The sequence below is a fragment of the Cyphellophora europaea genome (assembly GCF_000365145.1).
Source record: "Cyphellophora europaea CBS 101466 unplaced genomic scaffold supercont1.1, whole genome shotgun sequence".
Taxonomy (NCBI): Eukaryota; Fungi; Ascomycota; class Eurotiomycetes; order Chaetothyriales; family Cyphellophoraceae; genus Cyphellophora; species Cyphellophora europaea.
Genome location: NW_008481797.1, coordinates 973,798 through 994,996, shown reverse-complemented (window position 1 = coordinate 994,996; position 21,199 = coordinate 973,798). Strand labels below are relative to the sequence as shown.

The 21,199-nt window shown below is 52.9% G+C and overlaps 8 protein-coding genes across 8 annotated transcripts; 5 read left to right on the top strand and 3 right to left on the bottom strand.

Annotated features, from left to right (window-relative positions):
* Positions 1-140: 140 nt before the first annotated feature.
* HMPREF1541_00352 (uncharacterized protein) lies at positions 141-1,473 on the top strand (the record flags this gene model as incomplete). The annotated part of the gene is made up of 2 exons (XM_008712658.1): positions 141-182; positions 247-1,473. The coding sequence occupies 2 exons, from the start codon at positions 141-143 to the stop codon at positions 1,471-1,473; spliced, it is 1,269 nt and encodes a 422-aa protein (XP_008710880.1).
* Positions 1,474-1,968: 495 nt separating this feature from the next.
* Positions 1,969-3,103, top strand: HMPREF1541_00351 (uncharacterized protein; the record flags this gene model as incomplete). Its single annotated transcript, XM_008712657.1, has 3 exons — positions 1,969-2,000; positions 2,085-2,406; positions 2,453-3,103. The coding sequence occupies 3 exons, from the start codon at positions 1,969-1,971 to the stop codon at positions 3,101-3,103; spliced, it is 1,005 nt and encodes a 334-aa protein (XP_008710879.1).
* Positions 3,104-3,411: 308 nt separating this feature from the next.
* On the bottom strand, positions 3,412-4,573 carry HMPREF1541_00350 (uncharacterized protein; the record flags this gene model as incomplete). The annotated part of the gene is made up of 3 exons (XM_008712656.1): positions 3,412-4,335; positions 4,456-4,512; positions 4,565-4,573. The coding sequence occupies 3 exons, from the start codon at positions 4,571-4,573 to the stop codon at positions 3,412-3,414; spliced, it is 990 nt and encodes a 329-aa protein (XP_008710878.1).
* Positions 4,574-5,171: 598 nt separating this feature from the next.
* On the bottom strand, positions 5,172-7,162 carry HMPREF1541_00349 (uncharacterized protein; the record flags this gene model as incomplete). Its single annotated transcript, XM_008712655.1, has 2 exons — positions 5,172-6,511; positions 6,559-7,162. 2 exons carry the CDS (start codon positions 7,160-7,162, stop codon positions 5,172-5,174), a joined length of 1,944 nt encoding a protein of 647 aa, XP_008710877.1.
* A 2,016-nt stretch (positions 7,163-9,178) lies between these two features.
* On the top strand, positions 9,179-9,664 carry HMPREF1541_00348 (uncharacterized protein; the record flags this gene model as incomplete). Its single annotated transcript, XM_008712654.1, has 3 exons — positions 9,179-9,368; positions 9,416-9,505; positions 9,537-9,664. 3 exons carry the CDS (start codon positions 9,179-9,181, stop codon positions 9,662-9,664), a joined length of 408 nt encoding a protein of 135 aa, XP_008710876.1.
* A 298-nt stretch (positions 9,665-9,962) lies between these two features.
* On the bottom strand, positions 9,963-11,884 carry HMPREF1541_00347 (uncharacterized protein; the record flags this gene model as incomplete). Its single annotated transcript, XM_008712653.1, has 3 exons — positions 9,963-11,444; positions 11,480-11,571; positions 11,623-11,884. 3 exons carry the CDS (start codon positions 11,882-11,884, stop codon positions 9,963-9,965), a joined length of 1,836 nt encoding a protein of 611 aa, XP_008710875.1.
* A 920-nt stretch (positions 11,885-12,804) lies between these two features.
* HMPREF1541_00346 (uncharacterized protein) lies at positions 12,805-14,313 on the top strand (the record flags this gene model as incomplete). Its single annotated transcript, XM_008712652.1, has 1 exon — positions 12,805-14,313. One exon carries the CDS (start codon positions 12,805-12,807, stop codon positions 14,311-14,313), a length of 1,509 nt encoding a protein of 502 aa, XP_008710874.1.
* A 1,614-nt stretch (positions 14,314-15,927) lies between these two features.
* Positions 15,928-17,385, top strand: HMPREF1541_00345 (uncharacterized protein; the record flags this gene model as incomplete). Its single annotated transcript, XM_008712651.1, has 1 exon — positions 15,928-17,385. The coding sequence occupies one exon, from the start codon at positions 15,928-15,930 to the stop codon at positions 17,383-17,385; it is 1,458 nt and encodes a 485-aa protein (XP_008710873.1).
* Positions 17,386-21,199: the final 3,814 nt, after the last annotated feature.

Genomic DNA, 21,199 nt, shown 5'->3' with positions numbered 1-21,199 from the left:
CCGTTTAAGAGGCCTCAATTATCATCGATTCAGCAATTGGATGATATCCAACATCGTCTCTTTGAACCAGAAGACCCTACATGACCGGGGCTTTCCCATTGCATTGAACATCTCTTCGAGAAGAACAGTCTCAAGCCAAAATGGCGCCTCCTGCGGTGTTGATGGTTGGGACTGGCGAATATGTAAGTGACGATCTTTGAACCACTTCAAGTTGCTCGTGTAAGAGTCTTGACTGATCAGACCTAGACCACTGGGTTCGTGGCTGGATCTGCCTCAACCTCAGATAAGAAAGTCGGCGTTGTTGGCCTTACCCTCTTCGATCTTCGTCGTAGAGGCAAAGTTTCAGACCTGTCGATGGTCGGCACTTCTGGCTCCAAATTTCCTGCCATTCGTGATCACCTCAGCAAAAACATCACAAACGTTTACAATAACCTCGACACCACCTTTACCTCCTACCCATCGGACGACCGGACCGACCCCGATGCTTACAAGAGCGCGATCAAAGCTCTCCCAAAAGGGTCTGCCATCACTATCTTCACCCCCGATTCAACTCATTATCCCATCGCAAAGTATGCCATTGAACGGGGTATCCACGTCATGATCACCAAGCCAGCAACTCAATTACTTGCACACCATCTCGAGCTCCTCGATCTATCGCGCAAACATGGCGTCTACGTCTACATCGAGCACCACAAACGCTTCGATCCTGCCTATACAGATGCCAAATATCGATCCAAGAACTTGGGCGACTTCAATTACTGGTACTCATACATGTCACAGCCCAAGTCCCAGCTCTCAACCTTCAAAGCCTGGGCGGGTAAAGACTCTGATATTTCCTACTATCTCAACAGTCATCATATCGACATCTGCGCCTGGATTGTGGGTGCACTGGGGTGGGTACCACAAACGGTTCGCGCCAGTGCCAGTGAAGGCATTGCCGAAGGTGTCGGCTGCGTCAAAGGTACAGAAGATACAATCACGTTGCTGGTGGACTGGATCCATCCTGAAAAGCCTGGGAAGCGCGCCACTGGTATCTACACCGCCAGCTGGACCGCTCCACAAAATGCAGGTGTTCATTCTCAGCAACACTTCCATTACATCGCCAGCCAAGGCGAGGTCAATGTCAATCAAGCGAAGAGAGGGTATGAAGTGGTCGCAGATCAGAGCGATAGCGCTGCGGACAGTGGGAACAAGTGGATCAACCCGTTCTACATGCGGTATGCACCGGACGAGGAGGGAAACTTCGGAGGACAGGCTGGTTACGGATACGTGTCGTTTGAGAAGTTTGTAGATGGCGTCACTGGGGTGAACGAGGGCAGAGTGACATTGGAAGAGTTGGATAAGAGGGGTCTACCAACACTGGGGAACACGATTGTAACAACGGCGATCTTAGAGGCGGGCAGACGGAGTTTGGACGGTAAGGGTACGGCGGTGGACATTGTGAGGGATGGAGGAAAGTGGGATCTCAAATGAACGCGAGGTTGACAGAGATCAAAGACCTGCCATTGAGAGGCGCATGTTCCATGGGGTCCCCCTTGCAAACTGATGGGATCGTTCTTGCCACCAAATTTTCGACTCTGTGAGAACCGGGGCTCTTGGTGGTGTTGACGAGCCTAGAACAAGCTCCCTTCCGCTCTCATTCACTGCCTCTTGGCGCTCGCGGCCCGGTCATCCTCCTCGATTCACGGAGCCGTTCACAGAGCCGGCAGCGTACCTCATTCTGCAGATCATGCCTGGCTTTCGCATATTTGACATATGATGGTACAGGGCAACATTATCGTCTCCGGTGCCGTTGTAGATGAGTTCATGGAGAGGGTGCTCGTGCTGTAGAAACCTGCACCTCGCTGACGTCAGGCCGGATATAAATACCGTACCTTCATCGAGATGCTTGCACGCCATCAGTACTCATCTCGGTGGGCTGCTGTACGCTGACTACAAATTATCGACCGTCCAGAATGGTGACTTACGATGGACAACACGTACCAACGTGCTATGCAACAGTGAGTAGTCTTCTCTTGTACTCGGTACGATGCAGGAGAGGTCAGTTACGCTGACATAAAACCACAGTGCTCGATTGGACATAGCCAGGATCATGACCTGCCTGCGAAATTGAAGGCCATCTCCGAAGCTGGATTCGAGGCTATCGAGCTCTCGATGCCGGATATCTTGTCTTACGGCCAGAAACTTAGCGGCAATGAAATTGATCCCAAGGACTACGGCATGCTCAAGCAGATCGGCATGAACATCCGAAGGCTCTGTGAGCAGCACCACCTTCACATTCTCATGTTGCAGCCATTTGCCAATTTTGAGGGATGGCCCAAAGACTCCGATGAGCGAAAAGATGCCTTTGAGAGAGCCGAAGGTTGGTCGTTGGTTATGGAGGCTGCTGGAACGGACATGCTCCAGGTGCGATTTGTTGAGGGTCTCGAGAACTAGTCTAACCATGCATCAGGTTGGGTCTTCGGATGCACCTAACATCGAAGGGGACCATGAATACCTCGCAGCAGACCTCGCAGAGCTTGCAGATATCCTGGCCAAGAAGAATCAATGCATCGCCTATGAGAACTGGTGTTGGGCTACCCACGCTCCGGACTGGAAGGATGTCTGGGATATAGTCCGAAAAGCCAACCGACCTAACCTCGGCCTCTGTCTCGACACTTTCCAGTCTGCAGGTGGTGAATGGGCCGACCCTACGACAGAATCGGGCCTGGTCGAAAAGGATGGCACTACAGCTGATGTGGAGGAGCGATGGAAGCAGAGTCTTCAAGACCTAGCTGCAACAGTCCCTGCGGACAAGATCTTCCTGTTGCAAGTTTCGGATGCGTACAAGATGACTCCCCCCATTGCCAACGAGATCGACAAGGACGGACTGCGACCACGAGGTCAATGGAGCCATGACTATCGACCGCTTCCTTACGATGGCGGCTACCTTCCTGTGGAGGACTTTACGAGAGCGGTGTTGGGGACAGGCTTCAGAGGATGGTTCTCGATGGAGGTCTTTGACGGACAGGGACCGCAGAAGTACACATCGATGGAGCTATACACGACGAAGGCCATGGAAGCACTGAATACTCTGGTCAACAATTGCTGCAAGGACAAATGAGGGATTGAAACAGGCACTTTCTTGGACTCGAGTAAGGAAAGAACATCCGCCATCTCTGCCTATCTCAGTGGCCGGCCTCGTGCTTGCCCCGACTTTACCTCACACCTTTCCCCGTCCAATCGAAGCATAAAGGCTGTGCAGATAGGATTTGAAGGAGCTGCCTGCCATTATTTGCGTGCCTGGCTGTCATATGCCGTCCAAGTCGTAGCACCCTCTTGGTGATCATTCTCTAGTCTCTGACAAGTGCCTTCCCTATTCCTCGTATTTTTACTCCCTCTAAAACCACGCTCCCAACTGGCCTACCTGAATCAGTCGACGTCTGGCACCGGCAGCCCTTCCACGATCTTAACTCGCCTGCCTAGCTTCTCCAATGCCTCCTTACTCCTTTCCTCTCTCAGCTTCTTGCTCTCCTCCTCGCCAACCAGCACGAAATCGTATTTCAACAACTTTGTCCCCTCCTTTACCCCGTATTTCTCAATTTCCTCCTTGCCTACCACGCCCAAATCGATGATCAGACTCTCCTTGACTCCAAACACCGCATCACTCGTCTCGTACGGGTCACCTCTCAGGTAAAGTGCGGTGATCAAGTGATCATAGCCGGGCTTCTCGAACATAAAGTGCATATGGCTAGGTCGCCAACAATGCCGTTGCAGTCGTTGAAGCAGCTGACCAACCGGTCCGTCGTTGGGAATCGGGTACGGCACAGGCACGATTGCTTTGAACCAGAAATTGCCATCGGTGTCGGAGCGCATCACGCACCGTCCATCGGGCTCTGCACGATCGGCGTGCTGCACATCGTATTTCCCGCTGGAGTCAGTCTCCCAGATATCGATCTTGGCGCCTGGGATGGGTGCACCAGAGACGTCCTTGACGGTACAGAGGACGAGTAGGGGCTCGCCAGCAGGATCATGAGACATGTTGTCGCCGTGGGGCAAATCGTTGGCATCGTGGGTGTGGAATGGGCCGAGGACGGTGCCCTCGGTGCTTGAGGGGGGTTTGGGGTGGTCGATACTGTCGATTAGAAGTGACAAGCCGAGAATGTCGGAGAGGAGGATGAATTCTTGTCGAACATCGGTGCAGATCTGGCCGGTCGCTGTCAGGAATTGGATGCCGGCCATCCATTCGCTTGTAGAAAGCCGAGTTTCGCGCGCAAAGTCATGAAGGTGGGTCACGAGACGTTCGAGAATGTATTTGAAGCGTGGGGAGGGGTTGTTGGAGTTGATTTTAATGACCTGACGGTAGGGAGACCATGTCAGCTCCATCATCCGAAAAAAAGGTGCAAGTCTTGTAGAGGACTTGAGTCAGAGGAGAGGCTGAGGCCTCGATAAGGTGCTGTTGAGTGGACGACTTACATTCTCGGTGATGTTCTCAATGGTGAGGTTCTTGAGCTCAGGAATTTTGACTTGGGACTGCGAGGAGTAGTTAGCAGACATCTGCTCCAGATCCGGGGAAGGTACGCACAGGATCCATGGCTGCTGTTCTGTCCGACTTTACCAGTAGATGGTGAACCGGATGCTTGCTAGAAATCGATGAAGACAAGGGTTATCTGAATGGCTATAGAGACCTGAGCGTCTAAATATCGGAAGCAGCACCAAAACGCAGTGTTCCGGCCAATCCACGAATTGGAAATGCTGCTTATAAGAGCATCACACAACCCGGCTGCATTTATATAGCTCCGTTAGCACGAAATTGTCCCGAAACCGGATAGAATCGGGGTGCAAGGCCGTGAATTCAAACCTGCACTGCTACTCGCTTGACAACTATGGTCAGCGGGCGCGGTTTGAGGGAGCGCAGTTTCGGCAATGTTCAAACGAGACAGCGCCCCGCATACCGGGCCCCAGATCCGATTGCCGGGCAAGTGTATAGCCGGAGAAGTCCCCGCTATAAAGGCACAGCGTGGGTGATTTCCAGAAGACGACCGCGTGGAGCTGGATCACAATATATACATCATTATGCGGATGACAAGGTGGTCGGTGTCAAGAAGCAACCTTTTTCTTGCCTCCTCATATCTCATGAGTCAAACGTCTCCGCTATAATACTGCTGTACTACGAAAAGAACTTTCATCTGTTACGCCTGGCTTGACTCTTGCGGCTTCACACTTTGAGAAGCCGAGCGGTAGACTTGCGCGGCTAGAGCCTGTAAACGATCGCCCTCGTCATTCTCGTCAATATCCATGTTTCGATGTGAATCTTTCGGAGGGTAGGCAGAATACTGCGGATAGCGAGGTGGCGAGATGCGGCTTGCTGCGTCCTGGAGCTGTTGCGTAAAGGCTGGTGGTTTGACGTCGAATTTAGACTGCATTGGAGCAGGTGCTGCTGCGGGTGCTGTCGCTGGCGGCGAGGGTTTAGGAGAAGGTTTAGGCGTAGGCGGCCGGAGAGCTTCGGTTGCCAAAGGAGGGTCTGCACGTGGGGGACTTGGATCCTTTTGTGGAGCACTATCTTCCATGACAGTATCGCCAGCCTCATCCTTCTGTTCTGGTGGAGCAGACAGAGAATTAGGTGGTCGCGAGCTTTCCTCAATCTGTCGCGTCACTTCGGCGATCGTCCGGGGCGGTGAGGTGTGGTCGGGAATTGGTTCTCGCCGATGATTATCATGCTCGCCATCCAATCCTCTCTCAAGTTCTTGAAGCTCATCTGGTCGAACATCCTTCCAAGAGCATTTGGCATGCTTCTTGGTACAGCCCATACAGGCGGTTAGATTCTTCAAGCAATCCATATGCAGCCGTCGGCAACGGTCGCACGGTGGCATGACGCGCTCGCCTCGTTGCATGGATTCCATTCTGCTCACCATCTCGGACTTGAAAGGTCCGCCATCATCTCGTTCGAGAAAGGGGCTCTTTGCTGGGGGCATGAGCTGAGCAGGTGTGCTGGGAATGGCAACAAGAGCATTTGGGTTGCTTTCCATAGGTCTGCCAGTATAGTCGACTGAATCGGAGCGGGGTCGGTTTGCCGAAGGCTGATTCAGTGGCTGTGGCCGTGACGAAGTCCCGATTGAAGCGCGGCGATCGGAGTCATGGGCGCCGCTCTCGCGATCACTAGAAGACATGAACTTCTTCATCATTTCAGCTCGCTCCGTAGGTGAAGCTCCTTTGATGGATCTGCCATTAATGTAGGTCACATTGCCAGCACTTGAAGTGGGGAAAAGGTCGTCCGCAGTAATGCTGCTAGTCTTGGGAGCTTCACTGATCGACTGGCGTACATTGACGGCAGTGAAGCCCATGGTCGGTGATGCAGCCTCGACGCTGCGGACTGGTTGCGCAGCAATACCGTTGGCTTCTGCATGCGGTGAGCCGTTTGAGCGAAGTGGTGGGGCTTGAGGGGCGTTGGCACCTTCCGTCTCTCTTCGTGATAGGATGGCTGTACGTCGGTTTTTCATCTTATGAATGAGCTGACGGGCACGAGCGGAGACTAGACATGGTCAGTGTGTGTTCAGAGTACATAGTCGGGAAACATACCTTGGTCAGCGAGTTGGATGACTTGCCCGAGATTTCGGTCGAGGAGATCCATGACTCCCAGTTCCTTCTCTTCGTCCTCTAGGATGGGTTGTGGCGGGATTAGCTTCTGAGGCATACCACTGGCGATGAGAACGAAATCCTCCTCAGAGATCTCTACCCGACACTGCTTGGTATAGAACTGGCACACACGAACGCCGTTGCGCATCTTCTCGAGATTGAATTGCTCCGGCTTATTCTGCGCAAACTCAACGACGTCAAGCCATGTGACATTTGCATCGCGAGCGTGGGATTTTAGAATACGTGGAGGGCCATCGAAGAGGCGGTCGAAGCGCTTGAGGAGGATTGGACCAAGAGGGCATGCGCCTAAATTGCCGGCGATAGATTCGTGTCGCTGGAGGACGCCATCGTACTCGCCAACAAGTCGGAGGAGCTCCGGAAGCTTCTCATTGACAGTGACGAGAGGAATAGTCTCTTTGTGTTGTCTGGCGAGGTAGTTGATCTGCAGCTGGTTCCCATGCGTCCGCTGCACCTTGGGAGCCGGCAATGCCTGATCAGACGCAGTCGGCGACCTCGGCCGTTTCTGAGCAGTCGGCTCTGTAGCCATAGCGCTCGAAAGGCGTTGGACAGCTGTGTAAGGCGGTGTAGTGAGGTGTGGTGTGGTGCCCGGCGGCGACCGAGGATGCTGCGATTTCTAATAGCTCGATGTGGGCTAGGCGGACCGGCTCAACTAAGCTGGAGCGGAGGTCGAGCGGAGGGGCAAAACTAGTACCAAAAATTTCGGGAATCACGGAGTGGTATGTTGACGGGCCGCAGGTGGCAGGGAAACAGAGTGAACTTGCGACAAGAACAATACAAAGTGTAGACGGGGAGGGTAAGGCGGAAGAGAGGAGAAGGAGAAAGTGGAGAGAGGGCGCGGGTGGAAAGCTGACGAGGAGGTGGAGGCGCAAAGGCGCAAAGGCGGGAAGGGAAGGTTTTGCTCGGAAGTTCGAGCATCGGTAGGAGCGGCAAGCCAGCGCGAAGGGGAGGGGCAACGGCAAGCACGGAGCATGCCCAATAAAGCTGCCTTGTGAGCGGGAAGTCGACTGGCTTCGGAGAAGGCTCCGCCTACAGACGGGAGTGTTTCGTGGCCTGGGTAGTCGAGGCAGAGTCTGGACTTCTCCAAATTCCAGGAGCTATGCAGGCCGCGTGTGCAGGTGTAGGTGCGCCCGCTGTGGTTCGTGGCTCGGAATCGAATCCCTCAAACGGCTGTCGGGCGATTTGGAGGGAGCGATTGGCATCATAGGTAATTGATCAACCTGAACTCGTATCTATCCCACTCCCCTCAACTTTCAGAGCTCTTTTGGAAACCGTGGGACTGCACGCCCGTGGTCAGCTTTCGCACGCCCTAGAAACCTGCCGATTCCGCTGCAACGTCCGAACGTCCTGTCTGGCCAGGGAGGCAGTAGAGCTTCTAATTGGACCGCGGGTTAGACCTTTTTCCGCTGAGGCTAAGCTAAATTTGCGTTAGCTAAGCTTTCAGGCTCTGGTCCAAGGAATCGTCACCAAGAATCTCACATGAACGTCAACCGAATCGTGAAGGCAGTGTGCTTTTCCTACACTCATTTTATGATCTTTAGATCGCGGATCCAATGAGATGTTCGTTCGCACGCGAAGCTGAGATTCACCCAGTCTACAAAAGCCCAGTGAAGCCATTGACAGCGAGGAAACGCCGAGGGATATTTTCGAAACTGGCATATCCAAATCGGTAAAGAGCGCCATGTGAAGCCTTCTGCTCTCGGAACGTGATTGTTGCCCTGTCGTCTTCGTGTATAGACCATTTTTTACTTTCTGGCTAGCAGGCATAGTGAAGTGTTCTCCTCACTAGTGCCTGGCTGTCTCTAGTCCCCTCATTATGAATATGCAGGACAGTCGCACGAATGCTTGACTAATTTGGGATTCAGTATCATCCACGATCCCCCCCGTTAGCACCGAAGGGCCTACCTGTAAGTTCTCGGGACAAGAGTGGGCTACTCAACCTCTCGCCATTTAGCATCCACAAAGTGCCACTCGGTGGCCTGCCTCTACATGCTTAGCATCAAGCGGATCACCAACATTCTCAATATCGGTCAAACCGACGATCTACCGTCGATGGCTTAGAATCATCACTACATCTTTAGGGGCAGCAAGAACCTGGGAAGAAGAGAAACGCCCGAGTGGTGGCATAATCTTGACAGTCTTGTTGCCACAGGCGGTCTGGCACCCAGGTACCACCGATTTTGACTTCAGTCCTCCACGAGATCAGGGTCACCAGGCGAGTGAAACTCGTAGGACAACTCTGATGGCGGGAACAATGGCAAAAGAAACCCCGTAGCTGAAGATGAAGTTGCCGTTCAGTACAAAATGACTTTCGTGAGGTTCATGCGAGCCACATTCGCGATGTACTCCATGATCATTTCAAACAACGGCAGCCTCTGCCAGCATCTGAGGACGGTTTGTAGCCAAAGCCCTGATAGGGTTAGGGTATCATGATACTCCACCTCTTTGGTATTCGCCAAGTCTTTACCTTCATGCCATCAAAATGCGTCGTCAAAACCTTTGCCTGCCCCGTATTCATCTTCTCCGGAGCCATTGACTCAATATAATGTCAGAAAGAGGGCATTTCAGAGGTGGAGGCGGCGGAGGGAGGGGCCGCGGCGGTCGTGGTGGTGGCCCATCTCGAGGAGGTGCCCACCAAGGCTCCCAATCCGAGAAACCCAAGAAAGAGAACATTCTCGACCTGAACAAGTATATCAACAAGGAGGTGAATGTAAAATTCAACGGAGGAAGGGAAAGTTGGTTTGCCCCACATTATGAGTGAGATCTGGCTGACATGTTCCAGTCATAGGAACGCTGAAAGGGTACGACCAGCTAATGAATCTGGTGCTGGACGATGTCAAAGAGACCATGAGAGGCAGGCAAGCCGCAGGATGTCTTGACATTGATACTGACTGGCGCTGCAGATGACGAGGGCAACGAGAGGACGCGATCGCTGGGCTTGATTGTTGCTCGAGGCACGCTTTTGGTCTTGATTTCGCCCGTGGATGGCTCCGAGGCTATCGCAAATCCATTCCAACAAGCCGAAGAGTGAATGCATTCGTCAGTGCCACAGAATACATCACGTGCACCAAAGCAATGTTCACTGGCTCGAGCGCAGTTGCGACCCTTCATGTTGGGCTGGCAGGCGTCACACGCCGTATCAAAGCAAGCAGCACCGCCCCAGAGAACGGAAGTGGCGTCTTGATGGAGATTCGATTTTTTATCGTCAAACTTCTACTGATGCTGAAGGCTGCAAATCGTCGCCAACAAAATGGCCTCACCATATCCAAGCTTGGAGCAGTTCTAGAACCTTTTCCACAGCACCAGCGGCTGTCCAATCCTTCCCACTGCTAGTGCAATCTACGGCCTCCCTTGGTGAGATCCTGAAACGCTGACTCTACGCCTTTCTTCAGCTCCTTGTAACTGACCACAAAAACACTTTGCTCATCACGGCTGACCAAAGTCACTCGCTCGTCAGTTCCAGTGTCCAATTTGTTCAGACACGTCAAGATATGGCCCAAGTCAACCACTGGTCGACCTTGAGCATCCACTTGGTGAAAGACGTAGTCCCGGAATAGCTTGAGGAAGTATCGCTCGCCATTCTCGGACCATTGTCTGTCATGTTCGAACTCCGGTCGCTCATTGATAGAGTTCAGTTTCGCCATTAACCGAAAAAGGCGCCCATTCTCCACCTCCCGACTGAACTCGCTGTGGATAACGTCGTCGTTGTGTAAAGCGCCGTCAAAGGCAGTGATCATCTGACCAGAGATCAGATTGACGAATTGATCTATTGTCTTCTCCTGTGTTTGCATCACGCTGTACAGCCAGACCACCGCTGTTTGCAGGTCAGGCTTGTAAAATCGTTTGAACTGGTCCATTGCCCGAGCGAAGTTGTTGCCAGCATCTGGCATGTTCGACCCAAGCGATAATATTACCAGGCCAAAGTTGACCAGGTCCTGCCGTTGAAGCTGGATCAGTGGGGCCTGCGTTTCGTGGTGAATCACATCCAGCACAGCGCAACCGTTTAGTCTGACGCGATTTTTGCCCGTTACCAAAAGCTTCGTGGTATCGATCACCCTCGCGGCCAGTCCACTGTTGTGGATTGTCTTCAATCCAGACGCAATCTGCGTCACGTAAGCCCACATCGTCGACTCTGATACCTGATCCAAACTCGTGTTACGTGGTCTTATATGCCGATTTTGGCCAAGATGATGTTGTTCCGCGAGGGTTTTAGAAAGGGGGTGGTAGTCAGTCACGATGATCAACGAGCTGTCTCCAAAATTGCGGTTTGTGAAGCCATCGATAATCTTCACCACGCTGGCGCTCGAGATGTGTTTCCATGATTGTACAGTCCGAATCGATAACTCGTTCGTCAGCCGGAAGCCCTCGATTCGACGGATCACGTAAAACTGGCCGTTCTGTGAAGACTGGGCCTTGTAAACCCAGGAGTTGTAGCCGCCGAAGATGGTCGAGCCTTTGTGATGATTCGTGTCAAGCGGTACTAAAGAGTGGTAGTTTTCAATATGCGTTGGGAGCTGAGAATTCGGCAGGGTCTGCAGTGCAGCGGCATTCTTCTTGTGGATCTCTTCGCGCAAGTCATTGGGAATGAACAAGTCGTGGACGGTCTTTTGGTATGGGAGAAGGTTGCTCGGATATGGTCCGATGGGTGCATAATGATGGTATAGGACGGGTTGCTGAAAAGCCGGCGCGTTCTGATAGAAGGTCGTTCCGTTCAGAGAAGCGTCAAGGTACGGGTTAGGCTGAGGTGCAGGAGGCAGGGGTTCGTATGCGTGGGCTGTTGCATCTTCGCTACCCTGAGCCGAGAATATCAGCTTGCCTCCTGGGCTCAAGTAGTTGGGCGACTCACAAGATTGCTCCTTGGGATGAACTCTTGCACCTCGGAGACGTGCCAGTCTGGCGTTCGGGAGTCCTGACGAAAAGGAGTAGCATTACTCGACCCTGAAGCGAATGTCAGTTAGATTCGAGAGATCCAAGTTATGGAGAATGTACTTGAGATGATGGCTTTCGGCATGAAAGGTGCCGCACTCGCCGCTTTAGGGGATATTGACGGCAGCTTCTTAGGTGTCGTCACAGCACCACCTGCAGGCACATTTGGCGAAAGGTGTGAGGGTGTAAAACTTGGGGAGTCTACGTTGAGCGCCTTCTTCGCTTGACTGCGGCCCCGGTCATCAGCAGGGTTGACAGATGGTGAGGTATCAAAGGCGACCATACTTGTCGGATTGGACTCCGTTGGCAGTAGCGGTTTGGCCATCGTCAGAGCCGTGTTTGTAGACGCAACCTCGGCTCAGTCAGTCTCTTGTATCTTGTAGTTCGATCGTGGTTTCCTCCTGTCACCTTTGTCCTCGTAGCGGCACTTGCCGTATATCCTCACGTTGCGACAAAGAGTATCTTTTGGGTTACCTGTTAGTAGATCGATTGTTAGATTGCTTATCAGATATATGGCGATAGTTCCGAGACATAATCAAGCATGGAGAGGCACGGGGAGGGAGAGTCGCACGTTTTGTATCGTCGGATGTGTTCTTGGTTGCGGTGGCCATGGTCGTCAGTTGGAGACGGCGGACTTTCGAAGGATAGCAGGCTCCATGGAAGCGTAGCAAACACTGGGAATTGGCAGGATCAGCTGCAGGTTTCCAGAGCGGCTCATTATAAGTGGAGGGGCTCACTCAAGCGGCGCAGTTGCGCAAGGCGTATTATGAGCAACCAAGCAAGCGTTCGGACATGTTGGTAACAAATACCCAAGAGATGGACAAACAATACTTCAGCGCGTCACCGAGCTCGCGCCAGTCGCTTGATCAAGTCGTGTCTTAAGCAAGTTGGGGCGGAGGATGAAGAGTGAGGTGGTGACAGAGGGACCGCATGCACCATCGTCCACTCAGCTCCAAGTGGCCTCGCCAGTCGCGAAGCTTAGTTAGCGCGTCTTCCGCTTCCGCCCCCCAGAGGCCGCACCGTCGGTGGGTCTGCCCTGCCTAGCAGCCTGCGGGTAGCGATGTCATAGGGAGAGGCAGTAATTCCGCCAGGTTGGCCTTCCCAAGTAATTTATTCATTTTATCATCATGGCAAGCATTTGTCCATGAACGGCGACTCCCTTTTGCCGACTGTAACATCCGAAGCAATGTACCGAGCGCTTCAAGAATCGTGACCTTGTGCTGAGATTCTCTCTCTGCTCTTACCATGTCGACGCCCGACATCTCACAGCTCACTGCGGCGCAGCAAGAGGCTCTGCAAACGTACACTGCAGTGACCGATCAAGATCCGTTAGCTGCCATTCCGCTACTACAGAGATGCGAGTGGAACGTACAGATAGCCATTGCTCGTTTCTTCGACGGCGAACCTACCACAGACCCGGTCGCCGAAGCTCGTGCAGCTCTACCCGCCGCGTCCTCGAGGCAAACCTCAAACCTACAGTATGAGTCGTTGCTATCATCTAGCCACTCGTCGGCGTCTTCGAGACCGCCTGAAGATCGGGTAGAGAAAGTAGATACCAGCGCTGCCGGCATGACCCAACAACAACCTTCATTCATGCTGTCGGCCCTCCTCGTGCCCTTCAATCTGGTCTATCGAATTTTTAGCACCGTCTTCGCACCGTTCGGCTTCCTTGTACCGTCATTCATCTCGCGAGTATTGTCACGTCTACTTACGCGACGGTCGAGACCAGCGAGAAGAGCACTTGCTCCTGCCGACAATGCTGCCCGGTTTATTCGGGAGTTCTCAGAGGAGTACCCCGAGCATGCCCTGCCATTCGTTGAGTCAGGTTTTAATCTTACACTGGACAATGCGAAGAAAGAGCTCAAGTTTCTCTTGGTCACTCTGCTGTCTCCAGATCACGATGACAACGCCACCTGGGTGCGAGAAACGCTACTTAGCCAACAGGTGGCCTCGTTCTTGTCATCGCACAAGGACGAGCTCCTACTATGGGGTGGTAATGTTCAGGATGCAGAGGCGTATCAGGTGTCTGCAAGCCTGAACTGTACCAAGTTTCCATTTGTGGCACTTATTTGTCAGTCGGCAGAAACTGGTTCATCCGGCATGACAGTCATTATGCGAGCAGTTGGTCCTATGACACCTTCAGAGCTTGTAGCAAAGCTAGGAAGTGCCATCACTGCACAACAGTCCGAACTACGGACCGCGCGGAGCCAGCGCGCAGAGCAACAAGCTTCTCGCAGTCTACGAGAGGAGCAAGATTCTGCCTACGAACGGTCTTTGGCACAAGATCGCGAGAGAGTCAGAAGACGACGAGAAGAGCAAGAAGCTCAAGAGCTAGCGGAGCGCCAGGCCAAAGCCACGCAAGAGGCAGCAGAGAATCGTCGCCGCCAGGTTGAACAGTGGCGCAAATGGAGAGCTCAGTCTCTCCCCAGTGAGCCTGGGCCAGACAGCAGTGATGCGATACGAATCAGCATCAGGATGCCATCTGGCGACCGAGTCATACGGAAATTCCGAGCAGAAGCTGAGATGGAAGAGTTGTATGCATATGTGGACTGTCACGGTGTGATTGATGCAAGTCCGAGCTCAGGGGAGGCTATTAACGAGCCTGAAGGATATGAGCATTCCTTTGGATTCCAACTCGTCTCGCCAATGCCCAGAAAAGTCTTTGAGCTGAAGAGTGGTGGCTCTGTTGGGGAGCGGATTGGTAAAGGGGCCAACCTCATTGTCGAGCCGATAGATGATGATGACGAATCTTGAGGATATGAAATAGACAAACCTATCATATGCCTCTAGTCAGGCACCTATAGGAGTATCCGGCTGCAACGATTCAATTGCGTTCAATTCTCAGTGCTCTTACGAGTCCGGACTTGCTGCATGCTTCTTCTAGCATGGTAAGATTGGCCGCTAATCAGTTGGCGGGATGTTCGATTCACCGGCCGCCAGGATCGGTAGGATCAACATTGAGACACGGCAGAGTTCCGGTGCACCGTGATCCGATATTGTCCGCCCTGGCTGAAAGGATGGTCTTTATCAACCTAGAACGGCGACCTCTTGGAAGTCGGTGCGTTAACCAGTATGATTTGGACGGAACTTGTGCCAACATGGTCGTCACCATGGCTGACCGAACTTCCATTGAACAATGTTTCTGTGACAGTAGGCACAAGATCATGGAAATCTTGAGTTCATCCCCCCCACATTGCAATTTCCACGTTTCTCGCTGCGGAATTCATAATGCAGGGAAGCCATTCTTTAGAGGGAAGTTCGGCACTTGCATGGCAACTCGATCACCCATAAGGAGCGCCCAGACGAGGGCGTCGGCATCTAGCTTTGGCACCTGTCCCTGACACCCAAGCTGGACTGCCAACTATAGGCTGCCAGCAACGCCTCTGCCGACCGGATAGTGGTGCCACCCAGCCTAGCGACGCCTAATCGCGTGCTCGTCAGGCGCCCAGGACGCAGCTTAGGCTTCCGACCCTGCCAAAGTCTTCCACCTTGCATCCACCGAAGCCCTTCAGCTCCCGACCGGTTGGCGGAGGTGGATTCATTTTGCGATCGGCTCCGCTTGCTATGCTTCTGGCTGGTTAATCTTGACTTCTAAGGCTGCCAGATGCCCGGAGTGGAAACGAACTGCCCTCGACATGCCCGTTCTCCATAGCCAATCAGACCCACCTCACTTTATTCTCGTAAAAATGACCGCACCTCGTCGACCGCAGCCGAGGGTTTGAGAGGAACTGCGATCTTGTGCTGCATGGTGGTCGAGCTGGAGACGTAGACTGGACTTGCTTCGCAGAAAACTAAGGTGGAAAACACCTGCGTTGAGCATTTACATTCCAACAACGGCAGGGCCACTCAGGTATCCAAACCCAAAGCCGCACCCGCTGCACCTACAATCGTCCCATGCAACATCGATCACCTACGAATCAATCTCGCTTTCCTCGGTCCCAAGGCTTTCGACAGACGTGAGTAACACTCAGGCGCAGTCGTAAGCTGCCGAATAGCCATCGATCCCAGTACCGACCTCGAGCAAAACGGCATTTGGCCGAAGCTCAGTACCGTTGTACGTCAAGACCACGTTTATCTTCAAGCAAGCCACAACCTCGGGGGTTCACGAGACATTATTCTGTCAGCCCTGGGACTCATGCATACTCCGACTCACAAGTCAAGACTTCAAGATCCAAGAGGAATATCGCCGTGGTCACATTGAGTACACAGCAACTGCACTGAACCATCACTGCTCTCGTGCCCCACGCATGCGGAACTGGGATTCTCCTGCACTTCAGCAAATCCAGGTGCATTCAACACAGATACTTTCCTCGCTTCATGGCCGACCAGCGGCGGGCTTCAACAGGCCATGCACCACAACGGGCAGTCATGGGTCCTCCTCCCCCTCCCGAAACACCTTCGCGGGTAATGCATCCGTCACCCAATATGTTTCCAAGTCTGCAATTCTCACCTGATATCTTTTCGAATTCGCCTTTTGGACCAGTCACCGCTCCAATATATCCCCAACAACGTCTGTTTTGGGATTCGAACATGGGCATGGATGATCCCAATGGACTGCCTCCGTACACAGATCCCTTCGCCATCAGTCAGGCCGACTTTTCGGCGTCCTTTAACTCAAGCTCCACCATTGTACCATCATACCTGCCCAGCTCGACCTCACAACAACAGTCCTACGACCTACCACCAACTACCACCAGTGTACCCTCAAATTACATTGACGGATCGACTTTCGCTGTACCTTTCACCACGTCCCCTCTTGCCCCTCGTCCTCGAGATGACAATCCCAGTATGTTCCTCAGCTCGCCGGCGCGCCGTTTCGCCAATGACCAGCGGCCTGTGTATCCGGTGGCAAAGAGTATACGCGAGGTACCTGCATACCATCATCAAATCGAAGAATCACGGAGAGAGCAGGAGGCTAAGCGAGCCAAGAAGGGTGATCCCAAGCAACCTTCGATCACACGATCCGTGATGGAGGCTCTGCGACGGCCTGTATCACCTGTCAAGAAGGATAGACCTGGACTGAGAAGAAGTGTGACGCACTCCGGAGTGGGTTCTCGTGGACCACATAACCGCCAGCAAAGTCATGTGTCATTCCTTAGTTCCCTCACAAATGCACCCGAGTCGATGAGCAGATCAAGGAGTGGGCGTCTGTCACCCCTGAAGTCTATGTTCGATGCTAGACAGGCCTCGAAGCGTACATCTTTGTCACTTGCTATTGATGAGAACGGTGTAGCCAGGACCGTTGTCGCCCAGGTTCCGGAGGAAGAAGCAATGGATCTTGATGAGTCTGATTCGTTGAGTTCCATCAGTTCCAGGGACGAGACTGACTTCCATGAGCTACGGTCTCAACCTAACTCCTTTGCATTTGGCGATGATGGGGACCAAGCACGTGGCCTCGGTCACTCAAAAAGCTCGTCTCTGGCATCGCATTCTTCAGCTTGGCAGTCATCTCGCACCTCATCTACCACATCGAGAGCGAATCGTCAACGAAAACCTGTCGGTATCCTGGACCCCATGTCAGAATCAGAACTTCACTCTACGTCCGGCGATGCACAGCAAGCTCTTCGAGCAATCATAGAGGACCGCTCGCGTACCGGCTCAGGCAACGATGCGTCTTTGGCAAATGGGCCCTCAGCACAATTTAACTCTTCACCGCCGGTGCCGCATGCGCAGTTTGCCAATTTCAACGCCAGTCCTACTACAATCACGGATCCAGATATGGCCACTCCGAGCACTGATAGAGGTAGCCAAGCCAGCCACGGAAGTACGAGATGCGTGTGTGGATTGTCTCCAGACGATGTTCCTGGAACAATGATGCAATGGTAAGTCTGCTTTTCATCTCCTCGAGATTGCCCTCACTTACATGCGCCAGTGATTCTTGTCAGAATTGGCTGCACGCTCAGTGTGTTGGGCTTGATGCGAGACATCCTCCAAAAGATTTTGTGTGTGTCTTCTGCACTCAAACACCTCTGCGAGGTGGTCGTATACGGGATCCCCGCCGGAATAGTATGAATATGAGCACCAACGTGGCAGTGGCAGGCAGTCCATTGGCACACAAAAGTGGGCCAATACCTCGGCCAAGAGGGAGATAGGTCTCGGGTCTGTACTTCGTTCGGGCCTTGACGAGTTCGTGTACATGAATTTCTTTTTGTGATTGACGATCAGGATAGAAGCGGTGCTCACGCTCACGCAACAGGCCTCCCTGTCGAAGCTGCGGCAGGGGATGGTCTGTAAAAGCACAGGCGTTGGAGCACTTGGTGCAAGAACCAATGCATCGTAAACGGGACATTGATTCGGGCTTTTTTTGTGTCTACTTTACCGCTCCTAATATACATATATCCTCCGACACATCAAAGGGCGTGAAAGCAATGCCATGTGTTTTGAGAAACTGGTCATTGAGCAACGATATTGATGATAACTGATCCAAGACGGTGGAGAGTGTACAACGATAAGTGGGAATAACGGATGGTTCGCTCAGCTTGTTCACATGTTAATGGCTCTAAGACACTATTGTCCCTGCTGGTGAAATTGTTGCCAAGTACATAACGTCTTAAGATCACGAGACGCATTGCGGCCGTCCCCCCAACACTCGAACTCGTGGAAAGCAAGAGGGGGATTCAGGGCTAATCTGCGGATGAGAATTGTCAAGCAGGGAAAGAGTAGACCGGTCATGCTGCAAGAAGGGTAGTCATGTACTGACGGTCAGCAGACGAATCACTGCATTGAGGTCACCCAGAGGATCCTAACGCCAGCAGATGTCTGGGTCTTTGGATGCCGAGGGAGATGATGCCGTGGTGGTCGTTGGAGATGGAGTCAACGATGAAAAATCCATGAATGTATAGTGATTGGGTAAACATCTCGTGTATGGCTGTACCCTGAATTCGGTAATGGCTGGCTGCAGAACCATGCGACGAATATCGGATATCCGACAAAGCCAGCTGCGATCTCTTGCAGTATGTGGGGATTGATATCCATCGTAACTGCGAGCTGCCGAAACGTGGACACTCGGGTGAGACGTGAAACATCAATGGGCCGTGACTCAGGGGATCAAGGACGCTTGGGTCTCACTACTGGACTGTCAGAATGGAACGGATGCGGACCTGGTGGTACATGAGAGAAGAAAGGAGCCGGTGGTCGATGTTGGGGTCGCCTGAGTCGTGGCCAGCTCTCATTGGGTTTGTGAGGACCACTTCCGCGTAAGGCAGCCGTCATGGGTAACGGCGGGGCCAGGTTGCGTATGGTGAAACCTCCGAACGTCGAATGATTTCGCTCCATCCAGCAAAAGCAACCGAGAGATCACGAATCCCGTCGTCGTTCGCGTTGAATATCGAAGCAGGGTGAAAACAAGCGTGGGGCGAAGGATAGCTTCCTCTTCTTGCACTTACAACGTGAAAGCCACTACCTATTAACTTCCCCGAATATACCGCTATTACTCACCATCCATCAACTTTCCCGAATACACCGCCATCACTCACCACCTACCAACTTCCCTGGATATGCCGTCCCTAAGTTTATGGAGTGAGTGTTTCAGGGGGACAGAGGCACCAATCACGTTGTGGGGCTCGAAGTTCGTTTAAGCCATTGCGCAACCGCCTGTGATTCGTTAAGTTAGGCGATGCTTGTTGAAAGTGAGAGGGACTTTTGCAGCCTTTGCCTGGTCGCGAAGTCTATCGTCAGCTATCAAGTCGGGGGAGATTCTTGCTGCGGGGGACAACCAATGCCCTGCCCATGGTGTTACCGGAGCCTTTGTGGGAAACGGCAGAATGCAGTCAACAGAGCCAATTCAGGGTCAAGGTTGTGGGGGGAATCTTAGGGTGTTAGATCGCCAGGGCAATCTTGATCCGCTCGCCCAAGCATGTGCTGCGGGCGTGAATGACGCGATGCCGCCAGGCCTGACAGTCCGGGGTATCCTTAGGGAGCGTTAGGCTCGAGCAAGTGCCCAGTGGTGGTACATTGCGCCTTCAGCACACTTTGTACCATGCCTTCGTGTGCGAAATTCTTGCAGCACTTTTGGACATGTCTGGGGCTGTCGGTAAGAAATTTCTTGAGAGAGGCACATACGTGTCAACCACATGTCAAGATAGGCATGAAGCCAACCCTCTTGCGGCAGAGATACGGCAGCGGTGAGGCCAAGGTCCTTCCTCGTACTTTTATGCGGCCTGTGCAGGTCCAGCCTTTAATTCAGAACGCATTCCATGCCAGGTGCGCGGTGGCCGTAGAGCGGACGGTCGCATTCCGGTGCCTCTGCAAGCCGTGTTATGCACGCCATCCGACAACAAAGAGAGGGAGGGGTGTGGGCGATAGGCTACAAACAGTTTGTGCCTGGCATGGTGCATATGAATCGGATCTCCGATGACAAGTAGACCGCACTCGCCGCATAAATGTCTTTGTCTGTTCCAGAGCTAATGCTGGCTATCTGCATAGTCAAGAAGCTGTCGCACGGCATGCTTGGATGAAGCGTGACCAGCTCCTCGAGCACGCGCCGGGCAGACATTTTGATTCAAGCCAGAGACCTAAGCCTTCTGAGGTGACATGGTGATGTCTACGTGCAGCAGCTACTTATCGACTACTTGATAGTGTGGGGGATTCGGGTCGTCAGCCAGCTGATATACCCTGGCTTATGCAGAGGAACGACCATGGTACACTACAGTAGTCTCTAGGGCAGTGCTCATCTGAAGGGTGGTATGTGTACGGGTTTCAAATCGCTGCATAGGTCGAATGATGACCAATGTTGAGCATTAACATAACATTAGAACGTTGCAATTTGTCGAGGGTCAAGAGCGAGAGTGGCCGCGGCAATGTCCCTAAAATACGTACCCACCCAGGCGAGAAACGGCTTAGCTCTGCCTATCACGACGGTTCCCGGGCGTCCAATTGGCTCAGGGGATACGCCCAACATGACCAAGATGGCAGGAGGTGCTCGCCGACTCGCGAGTTGATAACCAGGAGGTGGAAGATCCAGGTTTGCAACAAGTTTGCGGAAGCTGGGAAAGACATAGATCACTAACCGACTACATCATCAGCCCCGGAGATCCTCTCGCTACAAACTTGGTTCATCTGAGGACGGTTTCTCGTCTAAGTCGGCAGGTGAGAAAGGATGGCCCTTGTACTTTGGCGATAGGCTTTAGCTACAAGGGTGAGATAGCGGGGCGTGTCGAAGACGAAATGCCTGCGAATTGATGCTTGTCCTGCTGCGCCTTTTGCTCCACCTGATTTTCCACGGCGGCGCTCGGAGCCACAAGGGTACGGGCGCGCGCTGCGGTCAATCTGCAGCCTGTTGAAAGGCAGAAGCACTGCTCTCCTGCTTAGCCAAACACACATTATTTTTTTTCGTCTGTACTCGTTGCACCGCATATTCAGTACTAGAAGCCTCGTTCTTGTCAGCCTGTACCATCGCCGCCGTCTTTGCATCAGCTTTCACCATCAAAACAAACACCCCAAACGCAACTCGCGGGCGCGGCAAAGATCGCAGGCCCTTGTGGTATTCGGCTAAGACCAACGCAGTCACGACTAAATCTCCCGCCCTCAGTCTAACCCGCCGCCACCTGTCTCTCAGGAGAGGAGCCTCCTCCAACCGACTCCTCCCTAGTCACCTTCCTCCTTCCTCCACTTCACCACGCCTCTTACCATCATTCCAACT